The sequence below is a fragment of the Balaenoptera borealis genome (genome assembly GCF_965194805.1).
Source record: "Balaenoptera borealis genome assembly, chromosome: 2".
NCBI lineage: Eukaryota > Metazoa > Chordata > Mammalia > Artiodactyla > Balaenopteridae > Balaenoptera > Balaenoptera borealis.
Genome location: NC_138867.1, coordinates 85,041,290 through 85,061,810, shown reverse-complemented (window position 1 = coordinate 85,061,810; position 20,521 = coordinate 85,041,290). Strand labels below are relative to the sequence as shown.

The following is a 20,521-nucleotide window of genomic DNA, read 5'->3' as shown; positions in this document are numbered from 1 at the left end:
TATTAAACATTCACTCTAAGGAAAATGAATTGTTTAGCTGTACTCCCAGGAACATGCTAAAATGTAGGTGTACTTTGAGGGCTGTGATGAAGGAGTAGAAGCAAGCTCTGGATGTGTGTGTGTGTGTGTGTGTGTGTGTGTGTGTGAGATCTGTATCCTTGATAATACCTGTTAGTTTTCTTATATGCACCAAGAGCTTAAGGACAGTAAATAGTTTATAGCATGGAAATTTTGCCAACTCAAAGACAGAGATTATGCACTTGGGAAGAAATTCTTGCCTCCTTTTTAAGATACCAGCTCCAAACTTCAGTTGGTGAGTGCAAGAGTTTTCTAATTTGAGAAATGAGTTATTGTCGGAGACTCGTAAGCTAATGCCGGAAACTCTGCAAAGAAGAGGCCACTTTTCTTGAGATTCCCCTGGGCCAAAACATCCAGAAGAAAAGTGGCAAATTTCTGCAACAATCTCAGCAGAATTTTCTCTATGGAATAAAACTTTATAGAAAAAATTTGGCAATGAAAAAAAGAAAGAAAGAAAGCAAAAGGACCAGGAGGAATCTCTAGTTCCTGCTATTCTAATTTCCTTAAGGGCAGGAACTTGGTCTTACAGTTTATCTCTGTATAACCGAACTATGAATAACGAAAAAGTCTGTGGAGAACAGGAAACAGAGCATAACTAGGAAAAGTCCACTGGCAACGTGACAGACATAAATACAGTTCTGTGTCTAAACATAACAAGAAATTTTGACACCCTTGAAAAGTAACCAACATATTCTTTATACTATGGGCAACTATGACAAAAGGTTGCATTTAGGGGAGTTTCTATCACTTTAAAGCCTTTTACAGGAACTATAATGATAGTAGCTAAAATCGAGTGCTTACCAGATAACTTTATAGGAGCCATTATAATCCCATTTTATAGATGAGGAGAGCAGAGAAGTTTAGAGGCTTGGTGAGGATAACAAAATTAGCAAGTGCCATTGCCAGGCCATCTGGTCTTAGAGTTTAATCATGTAACCAAATACTATGCTTGTACTGGACACACATTTCTAATTGGGTTATATTCTGTTTTCCATAGAATATTAATTTATAAAAAGTTATAAAGCTTACATTTAAAAAAGAACTCATTCTGGCCTTCCAGAGCCCCATCCAGGCTCGCCCTGGCCTCCTAACGCCCCAATCTTTCTTCATAAGGCTGGTAGCTTTCCCATGCACTCAAGCCTAGGACTGAAGTGGAAATCTGATCGGGTTACTGCTGATAAGCACTCTGGGTGTTTTCAGAATAAAGTCCTAACACGGATCTGTATGGTCTGGTCTCCACCTTTCAGCTCCCTTCTCATTTCTTGCCACTTACCCCTTTGCATTTCACACTCCAGTAAGGCCAAATCACCAAGAGTTCCTTGCAGACATGGCTTTTCACTCCCCCACGGCCATGCACATACTTCTACTTCATCGGGAACACGTCTTTCCCCTGTCCCCACTTATCTGCAGTCTCCTGATCACCATTCAAATCTTTGCAATGGCTCCATCTTCCAAGAAGCCTTTCCCAGACAATGTCCCACTGCCCTTCCAGGCAGACCTGTTCCGCTCCACCTCCCCACGGCCTCCATATCTGGGGTGTGCTTCTATTACTGCCTATAAACGCACTATTCCTGTGCTTGTCTCTCCTGCTAGAATGTACTATACTCCTTTGGGCAAGAAGATCAGTATACCCAGCACTAGCCCAGGTCTGACATTATGATTGACATGGCATTTAATAAAGTTGGCTCCTTTTAAATGACACTTCACAGTTTCACATTCTGCTCAATTTCCAAAACAAACAACAACCAAAACAAAACAAATATTTTGGGTGTCCCACAGACCTGTCTTTTCCTACTACTAGGCCTCCCAGTCCAAGCTATAACCAGCTGGCTTCAGGTTATGTTCTCTCTGATACTTTATCACATTCCAACAAATTTGAGAAGATATTTTACCTTCACTGTTGATGCTTTACTAAAGAGAAGTCCTAGGCTTCTCAACGCTCTAAAACCTTCCCTATGTGGAAAAACGCTCATACCCTTAAGCCAAACATTTTCCCACTTTTCAGTAGAGTGCAGTGATTTCCCCATAGTGTTAATCTGCTTCCGATTTATAATTTATATTCTTAAAAATATCATCAATAGTTCTAACACCGTGAAGTTCAAATCTTCACTGACACTAAGATGATTATGTATATATATATATAATACATATATAACATATCTATAATGCATTTTTAATCATTAAAAGATATGTTATAATTCCACTTCTAGGTTCATCTGGAGATAAGTGTGTGATCACAATATAGAACCTTTTTAAAGTATAAGTCACTTCTTATGGTTAATCAGGCACATAGAGATTTACTTTAACTCTTTTTTGTCAGGAGGGTATGAGTGGGAATGCAGCGCACAAACTGGCAGGTACTTAACATAGTGCTTATATTTGTGGAATTTAAAAACATGAAGAGAATGTTATAACATTGTAAAGGAGAAAAAAATCACATGATCCTGTCTCTCATGCTTATTGACTGTTTCCGTTTATTCCTTGCTCCTTATAATCCTTGGAAACATACAAGCATACCTACGGTTTTATGTAGTCTGTATAAAATTTTATGATTTGCTATTTTTGTTGTTATACCATTTATTTAATTAGTCCCCTATTAAGGGACGTTTGTTAACTTTCCAGGTTTTCATATTACTAGTTAATGGTATATAAATAACTGTGGGTAGGTAGCTCATTAGAAAACAAACAAACCAAGAAATCCAACAAAACCCTTCCTGTAGTTTAGGATGAAAGCCTAGAGAAAGATTTTAATGTTTTATATAAAATGTATATAATATGATAAAGTTGCTTTCTAAAACACTGCAGTAATTCACAAAGCTCCCCAAACTGTAGCATATTCATCTAAAGCCTGGCAGCCCTGGGTTTTATAATTCAATCTCCACTCACACCCAATTAAGTAAATGCAAAATGCTCTCTCGTTGTTTTAGTGAGATCTGATATTTTCCCGTGTGTTTACTTACTATTCTAAGCCATGTATAGTTTAAGGCACAAGATAGTATCTAATGCTACTGAAAGAATTATACGGGTGAAATTTTTTTGTTTATATTTTTATTACATTATCATAAGATCTATGAATTATAGGTCCTACCTCACATGCACCTTCCTTTAGAAAAACGGTTCTCAAAAAAGTAAAAAATGAAAAACTACTATGAAAGTTTCTAATCAGTCTCTTATAGTAAATAATAACTATATATTTATATATTAAATATCAATACTTTTTAATTAGCCCATATTAGACATAAATTATAAAATAAAACTAATTCCTCATTGGTAAGAAGTTAATTTAAATTAAATTATTACAGTAATATGTTTTAAAAACTAGCATATTATGTATCATCCATTTCCCCTGGGGTATCAGTACGGTATCTGTTAGGAGGTACTGCAAAGCTCAGAGGAATTAGGTTGAAAAGTCAAGTCTAGGGTTCTATAGAAGGATGGAGACTAGGGGTGGGGGCCACGTATGTGTGGACACTACCAGCTACTTTAGTTGTGGTAATTGGGGAAAGCCTTCCTCGCTTCTTTGGAAAAATAATAGTCTTGTCAATGCTTTGGAAGTCAGCAGTCTTAGAATCTGCCTGTTCCCCTGACACCAACATGGTAAATTTTTAGAGCAGATAATTTGTGTCTTTGTTTCTCAAACACGAACATTATTTATTCCTCTGTTTTCAACAAAACCTTGGCTCAGCACTACAATGAACAACTTAAGATTTTAGGTCCTGTTCCAAAAATGGAAAGCTATTTATATATAACTCAAAGCATATTTTTTATAAAAAACAGGTTTTACTTGGAAGTTAGGTTCATGAGCTGGTCCACAGGAGCTTGTTTAATCAATAATATATCTGATTGTAGTACTAATTATAGTTTTTCATTATATAAATTTATTCTTTTTAAAAAAAATTTTATTGGAGTATAGTTGACATAAATTTATTCTTTCCAACATCCTTTTCCAGAGGAAGACGGCATTTATTGTCCCAGTCCTGAAGGCTGAGAACCTATGGAAACTTTCAGCATGGGGTGCTCTCAGCAAGGGCCCCAGAGGATATTTCATAGGCAGAGATGGATATGTACTTCTAAACTTAGCTGCTGGATAGAAAGCTAATGCATCTAGAGAGCAAAATGTATTAGGTTAGTTAGTAGAAAAATAGTGTTAGAGAACTCAGGAAAACCTGTAGAAGTCAGCAAGACAAAGTAGAAAGGCTGACAAGCCAAGAAGAAGACTGCTTAATATTTACACTCCTGTGAACACCAAAGTGTGAACCTGGAATGCAGTTGGAGTTTGACTAAATGCAGCAGAAGGAATAATAAGCACAGTTTTGGCTGCCTTGGGAACAGGGTCCTTTCCTCATGTTAATGATTCTATGATAAGAAAAGGAGCACTTAAACAAAGTGCATGGTAATATGGGTAGACCAGCAAGTGTCTAGGGCAGTGTTCAGCAGCCTCTATGGAGTGGGTGGGGTCCGCGCATCGGTGCAGTGGGCAACAGATGAAGTGCCAAGTGTGGATTACAGATAAACCACTGACATGAACCTGAGCATTTGAGAACTCCCCTGGTGTTACAAAACATGCTGACTCTCCAGTGGCTTCCTTCTAGTAATATAAATAAATTACTAGTCCCTATTCTTTCTGACAATGCTGCTAAGAAGGAATCTTTTAATAGGAGACGGTGGATAAGATAACACATTGGAAAGGAAGAGAACCCTGAAGTCAGCATAAGAGAAAGCACAGTAGGATGCATAAGAGAATATGTGCATAAGAGATTATAACTTTCAAAATAAAAGTCATTTCTTCAATAGTCTCAAATTCCAGGAGACAAAAGCAGCTGTTTACTAGTGGGCAGAGGGTGTAGTCAATTCTTCATTTTATTATATAGAAAATAGTATATGTATTTTAAACAATATAGTATTGAAGTTGAGCTTAGTTCCAACATTTCAAAACTCACCTCTAAAAGCACTAATATCCCCATAGTGTACTTGTAGTACAAAGTATTTGCTTCCAGTCTCTCCTCCAACTCTGAATCCAACACCTGAAGATATTCAAAAGAAGATAAATTAATATTTTAGAAATGGAAGCTAAATAGAGCTAATCAAAGGTTACTGATCTATGAAATCCAAAGGGAAAGAAAACAGCACATAATATATGAAATTATGTTACATGAAAATGGAAATAAACTAGGCATTCAATGAAAATCTCTAATATAACCTATCATTCCTTCTCTAAGCTCTGATAGAATTCTATTCGTAGTCTCCACCTCAGAACCAAGAGTGATCACTTACACTTTAAAAGGACAATTCACTCATTTTTCAAGAAACAGAACAAAACAAAACAAAACAAAATTCTGTCCCTGTTGATTACATAACAGACATACATAAACCCATTCTTTCATTTTGTTTTGTATATACTCATATTCATTTTTATTTTCTGATTGAATATAGAAAATAGACTTCTTAGGACCATCTCAGGAAATTGTTTTTCTTCCCATACGAAAATAGGTAACTGCAAAAATATCACTGAAGAAACCAATTACCTACTAGATTACAATGTCAGTAAAGTTTTGGAATCTGAAGGGTGCCTAAGAGTCTTACTGTTAGTAGAATTTTCTAGTAAGCTAAAAAAAAATCTACAGATAAAATATTTATAGACAGAGAAAAAAATTTTTTTTAATTTTCTCTACCAATGGATCTTAAAAACATCAACAAATCTATGACAAACCTCCCTATTAGTTTCCAAACTTGTTTGATAGTGGCTGCCTGGTAAACTCTAGGGAGGATTCTGACACTCATTTGAAGTAAAGCAAAACAGAAATCAAACTACTGGGTGAAAGAGAGGCTCAAGGATGTATTGCACAATGCATGGAATATAGTCAATATTTTGTAATAACTATAAATAGAAAGCAACCTTTAACACTGCATAAAAAGATTAAAAATATAAAAAAATTTAAAAATTAGTGCAGGCATGAGTTAGGGAGGCATCACAAGATGCCATCTCTCCATCCCTAAACCACGGCAGTCCTATTCTGTTTCAGAACTATACATTCACTTTGATACTAAGAAAGATCCAGGTAATAAAGGAGAGTCCGGTAATTCACTCACACATTGGAAGCTATGAACAGTTTAGAGGTGAATTCAGAAAGCCAGCTGAGGTTTGGCATCACATTAAACACCAGGTTCCAGGACTATTAAAAATCTGTTTGCTGAAATGGCAATTTATTTAATTCCTAGCTCTCTTGGCTTGTGAAATGCTCCTGCTGTCAAGAACCAATGTGCCTCAGGCCAAAGGTGGCTTGAGGTATACTTGTTATTTTCTAATTCTATCTAAACTGTTGTGTGAGCCAATTACTTATCAAACAGAGGCAGAGAAAGAATAACAACCTAAATGAAACCTTTTCAATACAAAGCAGGCAATAAGGGTACTTTTTAGTGTGAAATTGCAACATAGAACATGGTCAACAGCTGTTGGAAAGAACATATAATAAAAAGTACTTTGGAATAAAAAACTAAGCAGTTCAATATAAGGCTCAGAGGCCTCAGGTATACCTTTGGGGAGTCTGGTTGGGGGAGCATTTCTTGCCCAGGCATATAGAATATTGGCTTTATCTGTACAGGTTCCTTCATCACAAAACCTGAAGAAAAAAAAGTAGCTATAAGTGAAGATTCAATTAGTAAAATGCACAAATCTCTTCCCATGGGAGGAGTGGGGAGGGAGAGGTATTTGAAAACAAGGTAAAGAAAAGTACATCAATATACCATCATTATAGTCATATCAGCTTTAAGACTGTAAGGAACACTGGAGTGAAGAACAATTTTATATGTGAAAAAATCACCTATAAAGGGAGATTTGTTTGTTAGTTGCCTGATGTGAAACAATCCTGTGAGGTAGATAATACAGTTTAATTCAATATGTCCATCCTTGGAATGTACTCTATGTAATCAGGTAGAAAAGTAAGCATTACACAAAGGGTGTGTAAACCAAAGCCAATGCACTGGAAATTTGGAAGTGGACTAAAGAAACATATGCATTTCCCATTTGGGGATCGGTGGCATTTATAGTGCCTACCCTTAGTAGGGTGAACAATACAAGTACATCCCACTCACAGGGTTCTTGTGGCTGTTTTAAAGTTCATGAATACTGGTTATGCCATTTATAAATTGTTTCAAGTCACTTAATCTTACAGAGCCTCAGTTTTCTCTCTTGTAAAACAGGGATAGTTATACTTACTTCACAGAGTTGTTCTATAAAGTAAATGATATAGAAATGAAAGCACTTCATGAACCTCAAAGCACTATACCAGGGTTCTGCATTATTTAACAAAACATTCACTTTATCTAAAGACTCACTGTTGAGAGGCAGTGTTATATGGTCAAAGGAGCACAGGCAGAAAGACATATCTGGAGTTGAATCCCACAACCTCCCCTTAATAGCTGTGTATCTTGGACATGTACATCAGCCCTCAAAGACCCAGTTTGTGTGTGGAAACCTCTCTGATGGGGAGTGGTGGTGGTAATACGTGTAAGGCACCCAGCACAGTAACTAGCACGTTGGTATCTATATGGTAGATCCAATCTCACAAATGGTAAGCTGTCTGACTCCAAACCACACATTTTTTCCCCATTACACTACATCTCTTAGTTGGTTCTGTCATATAATTTGACTCGTTCAAAACACTGTTGGGTGACATTTTCATGTTGCTTTTATATATTTGTGTTTTGAGAAAGTGGCACCAAGCAAGGTCAGGGTCAGGAGTTTAGGCAGATCTGAAAGGTCTGAGGACCGTCAAGGACAAGGACAAAAACAGCTTCTTGGCCGGGAACTTGGCTCACACAGGAGAAAAAGTGCATTGCCCATGGCCTGGAAGGGAAGTGAAGGCAGACTGTGGCAGCTTCCTAAACACGTTAGAAACTGAGCCTAGAAACCTGGAGAACACCCAGGCCAGGTCAGAGGCAGCTCCTCCTGTAAGGAGGAGCTTACAGCCAGAAATGGTGGGAGAGGATAGGCAGTAAGTGCAGACAACGGTTATGCATCTGAATAAAGGGCCAGGAACCAGGAGGTCCCTCTAAGGTTATATTTAGCAAATGCTCTAGCTTCTCTAAATCAGGCTGTAGAAAGAAACTGGGTAATGTGCAATGTAAAGCACATCAACCAGTGGTTTCTTACTGTTCACTGTCAAAAACGATATACTTATCATGCAGGATCATTAGCATGTGAGACGCGTGCATTGGAACAAATGTCTGTGACATCCTTGTGCCAAGTGTGCTAAAAGGCTTGGGGTATTGGACAGTACCCAAAAGCAGAACTTCCCTCCTTGGCCTCGTGCTATAATAGTTTAAGAAACGAGATTGTCAGATGCGATGAACTTGGTATCTCACTGCTGTGAGTTACTAAAATTTAAAGATCTTGATGGCAATTTTCATAGCTTTCCACAAAGATCATAAATATACAAGTGCTTAACAGCAATGTGATGACAGTCTTAGGTTAAACAAGATAATTGCTTCCTCTGATATGGAAGTCAATTCAGTGTATGACTAGAAAGAACCAGAATGAAACATAACAGAGAAAACTGGTTTAGTAAAATTTTCTAAGCTACATATTTGATTATGTCATTTGCTGGCACAAATTCTTTCAAATGCTTCCCAAAAATAACACCAAAATAAAATGTAAACATTGTAGTATAACACATGAGGCTTTTATGATCTGGGCCCCTGTTATATCCCCAGAAAAAAAAAACCCTTTTCAGTCATGCCAAGTTGCTGCCAGTTTCTAACCTCTCTCTTCTCCACTGTTCTCTTTCTGGAAAACCCCTTCTCCAACTCTCTGCCTGACAACCTTGTTCTCACCTTCTCATTCAAGATTCACTTCAAGTCTTCCTCCTCAGGGAAGCTTTCTCTGATGCCCGTCCCACCTAACTTGCATTCTTTAACCATAGCACGCATCCTAAGTATCAGCTTGCTTATCTCCTCTCCAACCAGACTGTGTAGACTTTGAGGTTTGGGTCATATCTTTCACCCTGTACTCCCAGCACCTGCAGCCCTGCCTGGCATTTAGTAAATATTTAAGAAATGTTTGGGGAAGTTAACTTCTAAATACATTTTTAACTTTTTATATACAAACACTTAAATAATTGAATTGGCCTAAGTTTTATTGTACTGTCAAGTATAACATTTAAAAAAATTTTAGTTAAAAAGTTTTAACTAAAATATTAAATGACAATAAATTTGAATTATCATTTGCCTGGAATTCTGTACAAATCAGCTCATACTCACTCTCACAAGACATTGCAAGTAGGTTATACTTTACAGTTGAATAAGCTCAGAGACTTCAAGTAACTTTCAAAAGGTCACACAGCCAAGCCATGATTCAAAGCTCTGGCTGTCACACTCCCTTATATCTCTATTCATGAGACTGACTTTTAGGCGGAGACTTCATGGTATTATATGAAGATCAGCTTTGATGATTACTATCATACCTGAACTGAGTTGCAATTCGAGTATGCAATTCTAAAATCAAGTTTTAGATAAAATAAGTTCTTATTTGCGAAGAGACAATGTTTCATGCTCTCATCAGGTCTGGTAAAAGAAGAGCTCCAAAAGCAAACTTTGATTTGATTTTAAAATCCTGTTTTATAATTTAAAAAAAAATTGTATAAAACTCAAGGCTGAGTAAACGATGACTCACTGGAGGGCCCTGGGATATTGAGACTCATTCTAAAACTTAATGAGTGAGAGGACTAAGTGAAGAGGAAAAACAAGAGGCCAAGAGAAATGAGTCCTACAGTGGATAACATAAAGGAGTGGCAAAGAACATTTGGATAAACTCTCCGCATCTTTTCATTTTCAAATTTCCATTTCCCATTTTAAATGGAAACAGTATCACATTTTCTCCACATAAAATGACCAACAGAATAAAGATAGTATTGCATATGTTGGCTTTCCAAACAGTGTCCTGTAAAAATAGTGAAAATCTTTACTATTCTAATTGAGAAGAAGAGTATTAAGGCTAGGAAGCAAAGTAACCCTTGATCAACGGCTGTTGTAATTTCAGGCCTCATCGGCCAGGTTTCTTATTCTTATAATTCTAGCAGCTTCCCCTAAAGGCTCGTCTAGATTAAGCCAATTAATTGTGAAAAGATTCACATAGCTCCCTAGTGGTTTCTTAGTATTCATAGCAAAAATGATGAGAATTAACATTTGAAAATAAAACTACTCTGGATTCTTGGACCTTTGCTATAGAACCTTTTCACCTCTAATCCATGGGGAAACCATTCAGATGGCATGAATATTTCCAGACTATGCCAAGCTCTGAAAAGTGCTAGCCTGTCATTTTGAATTATCCAAATAGAGCATGATTGACTGTTAAAGTACTCCTCTGGTTCTATCTGTGAAAGGTTAGTTAAAACCCAAGGTTACTCAGAGAAAATCAGAACTGATAAGTCATTTCTTCTTTGGTCTGAAAAAACTTGTTTTAATAAAATTGTCATGCCCTAAAGTTAAGTCTGTACAGTCTTAAATTCCAATTTTAATGCATTAAGCATCTAACAGAATCACAGGAAAATTAATCCAAAGTCAGAAAGTTTCTTTTAGAAACACACATAAAAATCAATGGCATATGTGGAATGTCCTTACTTTTCAAAATGACATCCAGCGTGAGTCAGGTATTCAAATTTCATTAACTGCTCTATAAACCCATAGAACACATTTCCCAATTCAGACAAACCCTATGTGAATTTCAATGCAATGTGTATGCATTAACATAGTAATTAGAAGGATACTTAATCGGAAAGCTAAATAGGAGAGGTGATTAAAAGGCACCAGCCGGAAAAATAGCACCACAATATTGCGGCATCATTCTCACTCCCCACCCTACCCCTCTCCACCAACAGATTAGAGAGGCTCTAAAGTCTACAACAGCAGATGGTATATCTGTTTTGTTCACACCAAATTCTCAATGCCTAAGAATGCCCTTGGTACGTAGTGGATGGTTAATAAATACTTTATTAATAAACGAATAAAGAGAATAGTTACCATTTATTAAGTACCTCTGCGTGCCAGGCACTGCACCAACCGTATTACTGACATCCCCTCACTTACTCTTTGTGATGGTCAAATCAGGCGAGATTAGTAGTCCCATTTTATAGATGAGGAAACAGACCAATACAGATTAAATAATTTGACCAATGTTTATTACAACTATCAAGTAGTAGAACTGAGATTTGAACCCAAGATGCTCTGATTTCAAAGTTCTGGCTCTACATTAAATGTTATAGCACTGTGCTATAACACTGCCATCCTATTTAACATAAATACTCGTCTTGTGAGAAAATAATAATGTTCAAAATTATGTAATGCTGGTTTCTGTTTAAACTCTCAAAATGGTTACAACCATGCCATTCTATTTTATTAAAGTTGACACTAGTCCACTAAGAATTGGTCAGTTGCTAAGGAACTCCTATCAACATCTCTATTACAGGCACCTAAAACTTAGAATGGAAACTTAGAAGGAATATGATCATTGGCGACCAGAAGTTAGAGCAAGATGCCAACTATGTTTGAATGAAGATTCTTTATACCACTCAGATATGCAATATAATAATATGAATCTATTACAATATTAAAGGAGAAAAAGGAAATGGATGCAATTAACTTTAGCCTAGCAGTAATTCATGTCTAAACTTTGCTGCTACACTCAAAGACACATTTTATAGTGCTTAGAACAAGGGATATCACAGATTTTGGAGACTGTGTTACTTTTATTTATACTGACAAGGATGTTATGTATGTTAAACTTTAGAAGTTTCATTACGGCAGAAGAAACAGAGGGGACTGCAGAAGACATGCTGTGAATCTTGCTGTATAGTGTATGGATGACAGGTAGCTAGGATGTGGAGAGGGTGCGTAAAGGCAGTGTATGCAAATACCATTCTCAACCAAAGAATCATTATCATCATAAGGCAGGCAACAAAGCTGTAGACTTTTCTGGAAAGTAACATCACCCTAAAAAAAAAAAAGTCATTTAAATGAGTAACCAAGCAGGGTGTCTCACATACAGGCCTCTCTCTCTCTTTATATATATATATTTATATTTATATATATTTATATGTTTTAGCTACTTTTCTCTTTCCCCTCATCAGCATCTGTAACCCTGTGAAGACAGTGGCATTTAAAAAGACACAGCAGGTGGTTAATAAATAGAAGCAGTTGAAAGGGATCTTAGCTAAAGCTTCATAGGATGGTAAAGCACTACTGCTTTAGCTTGAGAATGATTCCAAGTTAGAACAGCTGGAAACAGCCTCATTTAACCAGCTGGGATTCTTCTTTTCAAAAAGATTCAACAACCTGTAGAAGCCCCCTTAGATTTGTAAACAGTAGCTGGTCATAAGCATCATTAGAAATAGTTCCCAAATCAAATATTAATTAATAAGACTGAAAACAATAATTTTAGCTCTGCATAGATTTCGTCAAAGTACAAGACGTAATACAGAAGAAGCCCATTCAATTTAATCACCCAGTATTGTAAACACACAATCTTGGGGCTTGCAGTCATAAGTTGCCTTAAGCCCTAAGCCCTGTGCTCAGCAGAATAGAAAGTGTATAAGACTATACAACCTCACATCACAAAGAGGAAGTGCTCCAGAATTACTCCAAATGCCAAAACAATGTGTATAAACAAAACTATGATTTTCAAAGCTTGAAACTCTGAGTAGCTAACCACTCATTATTTTAAAAAAAATGTTTGTTACAGTAAGAATAAAGAAAGGTATTCGTTGAATAGATAAATGGATATTTCAATTTCCAAGGTCTCCTAAAACTTACCGTATTTTCATGGAGAGCAGGAATAAATTTTTTAATATCTAAATTACCTAGTTTTCAGCACCTCATTTCCCTACTGACTCCAAAAAGCCACAAAGAGCATCTGCTCAGTTATGGCTCATATTCAGCCAACAAATCTGGGGGAACTTAGAACTGCTATACCTTGACTTAAGTCTGCAAGCACAAATGGAGTCCAACAAATCGTGCTATTGCTATGCTTGCTCCAATCCTGGTGCTATTACTTTCCCTTGGTGCCTAGATGCAGTAATTGTCTCCTCCTTTAAAAGCCTGGGAAAGAAGGGATGAGGCTTAATCTGACAGGTACTGCTGCCTTCCTGACATGGGCCAGCAGAGCTGCTGCTTTTCCATCAGCTGGTCCTTATTCGCATCCTCGAGAGGTCTGTTAATTTGGAATTGAGCACCAGGCCCACTCTAACTAGAAAGGGACCACCCCACGGTATATTAAAAGGTTCACATCAATGTATGCAATTTAAATGCACATGCATATAATTAACTAGACACATTACCAGTGTGAGCTGCTAATTTGGAACGAGACACAAAAGACTGGATGGAATATGTGGAAGAAAAAAAAAAACTTTAAAATTAAAATGACTAAATAATGAAAACTGCTTCACGCTGTGTCTACTATTTTCATGTGAACTTAATATAACTGTAAGTATATTTTAATGAACAGTAGAAAGAGGCAATTACAAAGAGCAAAGGAGGGCAGCACCACAGTGAAGCATCATCAGAATAGCTCTTTGCCGTCATAGTAAAAGTGCTGCCTGAAGACAGGGGATGAATTATAACTTCATAATTTCAGGGGAAAAAAATGTTTATTACAGACACACACCTATTTGCCAACTTGCTGGCAATGAAAACAGAAAACTAAAGTGAAAACGGGGAAATCTTAGCTAACAAACAGAAAAGAGAGGAAATCTGAGCTTGACGCTTTGGTTGTCAACAACAAAAAATTAATCAATAGTGAATCTAAGAAAGAAATGGAAAATTTTATTCGAGCCAAACTGAGGTTTATAAGCTGGGAGACAGTCTCTCAGAGAGCTCTGAGAACTGTTTGGAAAAGGTCGGTATATATGTGATTTTGGTGCAGGGAGTATGTGCAATCAAGCACACATCTCAGTAGAAGGTTGCTGTTAGTCACAAGGAACAGACATCTTAGTTAATGGTTTTAATGCTTTTCTAACTATGGGAAGATGCAAGAAACTGAGCTCATAAAATTTTCTCCTGAAAATGTCTATCTGAGAGCCAGTTTTGCCAGTTTTCCCAGAGCACAAAGTGCTTCATCGTGACCTTCACCCTGAATTCCTTTCAGGGTGTACTGTAGGTCAGCAACTGCAGTGGCTAATGGCTTGACTCTTGTAGAACTGGATGGTGGGCAACATTTTCTATCTTACAATTCCTTCTCTTTCAGTCTTAATTTTGACCAAAGTTTGGGAGGCATTTCGTGACCAATTTGTCCCATGTTGCTAGGGATGCTCATTCCCAGACCAGGCAAATATTTTGTTGATAGGCCACTCAATGTGCTATTACTGGACTGGGTCCTGTTAACAGTGGCCAAAAGCCTCTGGACCATCTGTCTTACTAAGCTGTTATGGTTCAGGATATGGTTTCCTCTTGTTGCTTTTTCCCATATCTGGAGTTACACTATTACAATCATTGATCTTATAGGACTATATATTTGGTCAATGGTTTCAAGTCGCCTAATCATCATTAATTTTATCTGAGGCTCAGTCATATATTTGGTAGCATAAGAAACAATTATCTTGTAAAATAGGCAGAATACAAATAATATTGCTAGTGACATGAATAAGGTCATAGGTGAGTATTTAAGCTAAGGACTTACACTAGGTGTAGCCCAGCATCTCCCAGATTGTCTGACCAGTCAGTTCTGCACCAATTTCTATCGTTAAGGAAAATGATAATTGCCACTGTACATAAGGTTTACCAAAGATGTCTGCACGTACAAGGTGAGTGGTGGGTCATCGTGAGCCCTGATAGGATTGAGGAAGGAATGTTATCTTCTAAAGAAGTACACGGCTGTTGCCAGAAGAAGAAAAATTGATCTTTATGATTTGACCAGATATTTCTGTCATTGGGGAGGTATGATTAACACATAATGCAGATGCACAATGCACACTAGAGGGGAGGGAGGAGGCCAAAGGGCAGAGAAAAAATTTATGTTTAAATTTTTCTTGTCTTGCCTTAAAATGTGAATTTTTATTCGCATCATGGTGTTAAAATATCCTCTTTGCTTTATCTTCTTTCACTAAAACAGCTTTGTATTCTCAAAATGATTTCCTTAGGGTATGAATGATTTCTTGATATTCTTACACATCAAAAGCCACTACTGGTATCATAACCAAAAATATATGTGAAAGTCTGGGAATCTTCATTTAAGTACTGTCTATATCTTGGAGCAACTGAAGAATAGATTTGCAACTACAGAATGAGTGTGATAAAGTCCATGACTCAATGCAGAAAAATACTGCAAGGCTTTTGACACTGATAGATTTTTGTTATTAGTGTTATAATTCAGGTGGGAGGATAAGAGGCTAAGCAGTTGAAAAACATCCGCTGACTGTCCCCAGGGCTGAGCCTGAGTGGCATCGGGGGCAGGGAGTAGAGGATGCTTCTGTGAAGCAACTGAAAAGTTCAGCCCATGAAATATGCTGTGAGCTCTAATGCTTTAAAGAGGCATGGATTTTGCCAAATATTGGGGGATAAAAAGCCTATCCCATTTTTAAATGGAGAATAAGGCTGGATTGTTAAAGCCAGGTCACTGGAACAGTTTTACTTAATGTACATTTACTAGTTTGCATATTGAACAGATCCTATATATGTAGTGAAAAGACCCTACTTTTAAATGTTAGATGAACACTTTGAGCTGGTTAAAAGCTCAAAAGCTTATTGTCCTTGGTGTACGGTTATAAAGTCGATTATAACTACTCTATAGATTAACAGGGAATATGTGCTGCAAGGCAGATTTTAAAAATCCATTTGAAATGACATGGGTATAGGGACTTCCCTGGTGGTCCAGCGGTAAAGAACCCACCTTCCAACGCAGGGGACGTGGTTTTGATCCCTGGTCGGGGAACTAAGATCCCACATGCCGCAGGGCAATTAAGCCCTGCGCTACAACTACTGAGCTCTCACCCCTCAACGAGAGAGCCCGTGTGCTGCAAACTACGGAGCCCACGCACCCTGGAACCCACACGTCACAACTAGAGAGAGAAAATCCACGTGCCACAACTAGAGAGAAGCCAACACGCCACAATGAAGAGCCCGCACCACAACGAAAGATCCTGCATGCCTCAACAAAGATCCCACGTACCACAACTAAGACCTGACGCAGCCAGAAAAAAAATAAAGAAAATAAATAAAATAATTTAAAAAATAAACAAAATGACATGGGTATAATGTCATTAAGAATTCTAATTATTCAGTGATGCAACTCAATGGCAAAACACAGTGGCCTGTCTGCTTGAGGTGAGTTATTAACAAGTGCAACTTACTCATGTCTCCAACTCCTAATAAAGATGTCTTTCCAATCTGACTCAGCATTTGTATGCAATTTATATTCATAGAATTATGGAATTTTAGAGCACAGAAGAGTTCTATAAATGATCTAGTGTTAGTCCCTTGCTAAAATGAAAAAATCAAGGCCAGCCCACATGGGATAAATAATTTACCCATGGAATCTAGACAGTTAGCTACACGTTCACTCTATAATGCTGTCTTTCAAGTAGTAATTTTAGCAAAAAAATTACGTGCAGCAATTACTTTACTCAAAATTGCTGTTTTCACTCTCACGTTTCTCTTTGAATTCTCTCTTTCCCCAACCTGGAAGTCTTTTGGAAATATATTTTACAAACTTAATTTCAAAATAGTATATTTAAGAATATTAATATTTTAAAGGAGGCAACATAATGTGTTTGCTCTGATATTCCCTTAACATGAGAACGGTGAACTACGCTTAGTTCATTTTATATAATTTTTCTTAACAATTAGGGCCATAATAACATTTAAGTGATGTTTTATTTTTTCACTCATTCTCTTGAACCAAGAGAATCTGCTAAAGCAGGTTTTAAAAGCTTACATTCCCTCTAGCCGTTTTCACTAATTCTAGTTCAAAGGTAAATATTGCTAATTTCACAAGAAATATTTTTAAAACATAAAGACCAAAACGTGTGATTTGCTGAATAAGATTCAGAAAAGGCTGTCACAGAATAATCTTTTAATGCCAGGATTTTATTTACAAAAATTTACTGAAGAGCAAAAACAGGAATGTTGATATCAAAGGGTATTAACTGTGATTTGCTGACTCCAGTTTTATATAAACCCAGTCATGTGAGCTGGGTTCCCATATGATACGCCCCTTTCATCAAATAACTTAAGCCTATTAACAAATGCTTTGATGGTACTTGGTCCATGGAGATTTCCACTAATTGCCCTGTGCTTTTAACACTTCCAAATACATATTACAATTGTTTATTATAAAAATGACTAGAAAGCAGTCGCTGCATGCCTCGAATCAGCCTGATGAATATTAGGATGCACAGAGAAAGGTCTATCAGTCTACATGATTATGCAGGGGCAGGACCACAGAACAGATCCCTTTCCAGTGCAAAGCAGGACACACCAGTCATTCTGGATTGTTAAATATGTAACAGTGATTCTGCCTATAGGTGCAAAAGATGAGGCTTAAAACATATGGCTGTTTTCAAAGATCACTGATCTTCACGAACTACCAAAGAATAAAATGAAAGGGAAGATCTCAAGCCATAATTATGCTGTAAGCTTCTGGGGGGTAGAAAATTATCTATCCTAGAACATCCCACAGCACCTGCTGCAGTTCTGGCATATAACAGGCATTTAATAGATGTTTATTGATGGTTCAAGACATGATATTAAGATTCACTGCAGTGATTAAATTCTAAAACTGCAACTGTTACTTGAATAAATGGGAGGCACTGTGGTAAAAGAGAAATAACTTTAGATTTGGAATCAAACAACCCAGGGTTCAATCCTGGTGTGACATCAACCAGCTTGTTACCTTGAGCAAGTCACTGAATCTTTGAGCTTCAGACTCCTTGCCTGTAAAGTGGGGACAATAATACCATCTTTGCAAAGACGTTAGGCTAAATTTTAATTTTCATTTTAAATGGGGTATACAGATCACCTAGCACAATGTCCGGGATAAAAGAGTACTCAGTGAACAGATCTGTGGTGCTCTTTGGGTTGAATCATGAACTTAAAGAAATAAACATCAGAGTATCCATTATCTCAATTTCAATCTTTCTTCACAAGCTGTCTCCACCTTGACACACTATCTATGACAACAGACGTATATTTATAAAGTCAGTGACAAAGACTGATGGTTGTGTTCCATAGCAGACTAAATAACTGTGATAATCAACCCATGATAACTATGTGATGCAAAAGAACAATATTGTTTTCTAAAAAAGAAATGTTCTGCCTATTTATTAATCAGTTGTAAAATACCTGCAGAGATGCACTTTGTACTTATAAAAAACACATTTTCTCACCCCTTTGTACTATGAACCCATCCCTTACCAGTAATTTTCGGTGGACGCTGGCATATTGCATCCAAAAAGTAGCATATGATGGACAGTATCCATGCTGGCACGGGGTTTGAAGTCAACTGTTAAGAGAAAATGATACATGATCGTCAATACAAGTTATACTTCTGTGCACAAGTGTCACAAGAGACCCCAGCATTCAACATTTCAAGTAGCTGTATAACAAAGATATTTTGATGCTCTTATGACAGAATGCTCTGGTTGTATAAATTATCTTATTCCTTAAGATGAACATGATTTGATAATTTAATTTAGTAGGATAATAAACTATTATATAACAGAAGAGAAAATAATAGGCTGAAACTACAGATATACACACACATTAATGAAAGCCCCCTATTAAAGTGATGAGAGCATTGTGTGGGTATAACATGAAAGCTCCAGGCTACGTATTCACAATATATTTCCTTCCAGAATTCGGTAGAGTTCTGAGCACCATACAATACTGCACAACACTGCACTGAAACAGAAGCCACAGTGAGTGGTCAGAACATAAGCAAAAGGATTCAGAACACAAATTTATTACCATCTTAAAATAACAGCAGCCACTGGATTGTGATATGGAGAAACAAGTTACTAGAAAAGAAAAGAAAAGTGGAAAATGTATCTTTACAAAAACACACAAGGAGAAAAATGTCCTGGGTGAGTACTGTGCACTTGTTAAAGGGAAACTGAAACTTACACGTTGTCATTTCTCTTTTTGTCCTAATAATAGTGGTTGAAAGACATTAAAATAAACAAAAGTCAGTTCAGAGGTTGAACAAAGAAAAATCAGGGATAAGTTATATCATTTAGTGTGATCAATACCGAGCATGAGCTTTCTTTCCTGGTTTGGGTGTGGCTCATCCCCTTTTGTCCACATTCAAAATGCTGCCCGACCGGGCAGTTTTCAAGTCACCTTTACACAGAAAAATGTTAAATAGTCTAAAATGATCTTGAGTCTTGGGTGTGTGCAAAACTGCATTTTTAGCTCTTTTTGTCTATTTGATAAAATTAATAAAACACCTTTTATTGCTGAAATATGTATCTGAGACATATGTATTTATAAAATAGAAGATGTTCTACATCAAACTATAGCACCATGGCTTGCATAGTGTGGCTGATCAGAAAACACAAGGTGCCTACTGTGAGCCATCTTGACTCCCAACTTTCATGGAAAATAAAAAGCCTTTCATTTACTGCACTGAAAATAAGAATTTAAAGCCTAAAAATCACATCTTGAGATTTTCATACTGCTATTTAAAAAACCAACAAACAGAGGTTAGCTGGAAAATGGACTTGATATAACTTGAGGCTTCGTTTTCTGTTACCAAAGAATATAGTAAGCCTAGGAAACTGAAGAAGACACTCTGGAAGGAAAGAAACAATTAGAAATTACAATAGTTCCCAAATCATAGAAAATCATATCATTACCAAGCCTAAATTTGTTACAAAAGAAATGGAAGAGGGATTCTACCTCCATAGGCTCGCTCTCAAGTTGAGTGCGGGATTTCTTTCCCGCCTTCCAGAACCCTCCCAGGGGATCATTCCTCTAAGGAGGCAAATTGAAAAGGCCCAGAGGTGGGAGTACCTAGCCTTTGTCTTTTACTCACTTTACATTTATTTTGGTATGTGATGCAATTTGCTATCTTATATTCATTTTTTTTTAAATTAATTAATTAATTTATTTATTTATTTATTTTGGCTGTGTTGGGTCTTCGTTTCTGTGCGAGGGCTTTCTCTAGTTGCGGCGAGCGGGGGCCACTCTTCATCGCGGCGCGCGGGCCTCTCACTATCGCGGCCTCTCTTGTTGCGGAGCACAGGCTCCAGACGCGCAGGCTCAGTAGTTGTGGCTCACGGGCCTAGTTGCTCCGTGGCATGTGGGATCCTCCCAGACCAGGGCTCGAACCCGTGTCCCCTGCATTGGCAGGCAGACTCTCAACCACTGCACCACCAGGGAAGCCCCTTATATTCATTTTTATCAAATGGCTTCTATCATTCTATGGATGTCTATAACTTTTTGGTCCGATTAAATCTACCTC

The 20,521-nt window shown here is 37.2% G+C and overlaps 1 protein-coding gene across 9 annotated transcripts in view; it reads right to left on the bottom strand.

Moving 5' to 3' along the window:
• PAM (peptidylglycine alpha-amidating monooxygenase) overlaps positions 1 to 20,521 on the bottom strand; it is a 279,419-nt gene that overhangs the window by 82,878 nt on the left and 176,020 nt on the right. For all 9 annotated transcript variants that reach the window (XM_082375927.1, XM_082375933.1, XM_082375926.1 and 6 more), the window contains 3 exons: positions 18,475 to 18,562; positions 6,613 to 6,698; positions 5,019 to 5,102 (listed from right to left, as the gene is read on the bottom strand). In XM_082375927.1, coding sequence (XP_082232053.1) covers positions 5,019 to 5,102; positions 6,613 to 6,698; positions 18,475 to 18,562 — 258 coding nt within the window. The remainder of the gene's footprint in view (positions 1 to 5,018; positions 5,103 to 6,612; positions 6,699 to 18,474; positions 18,563 to 20,521) is intronic.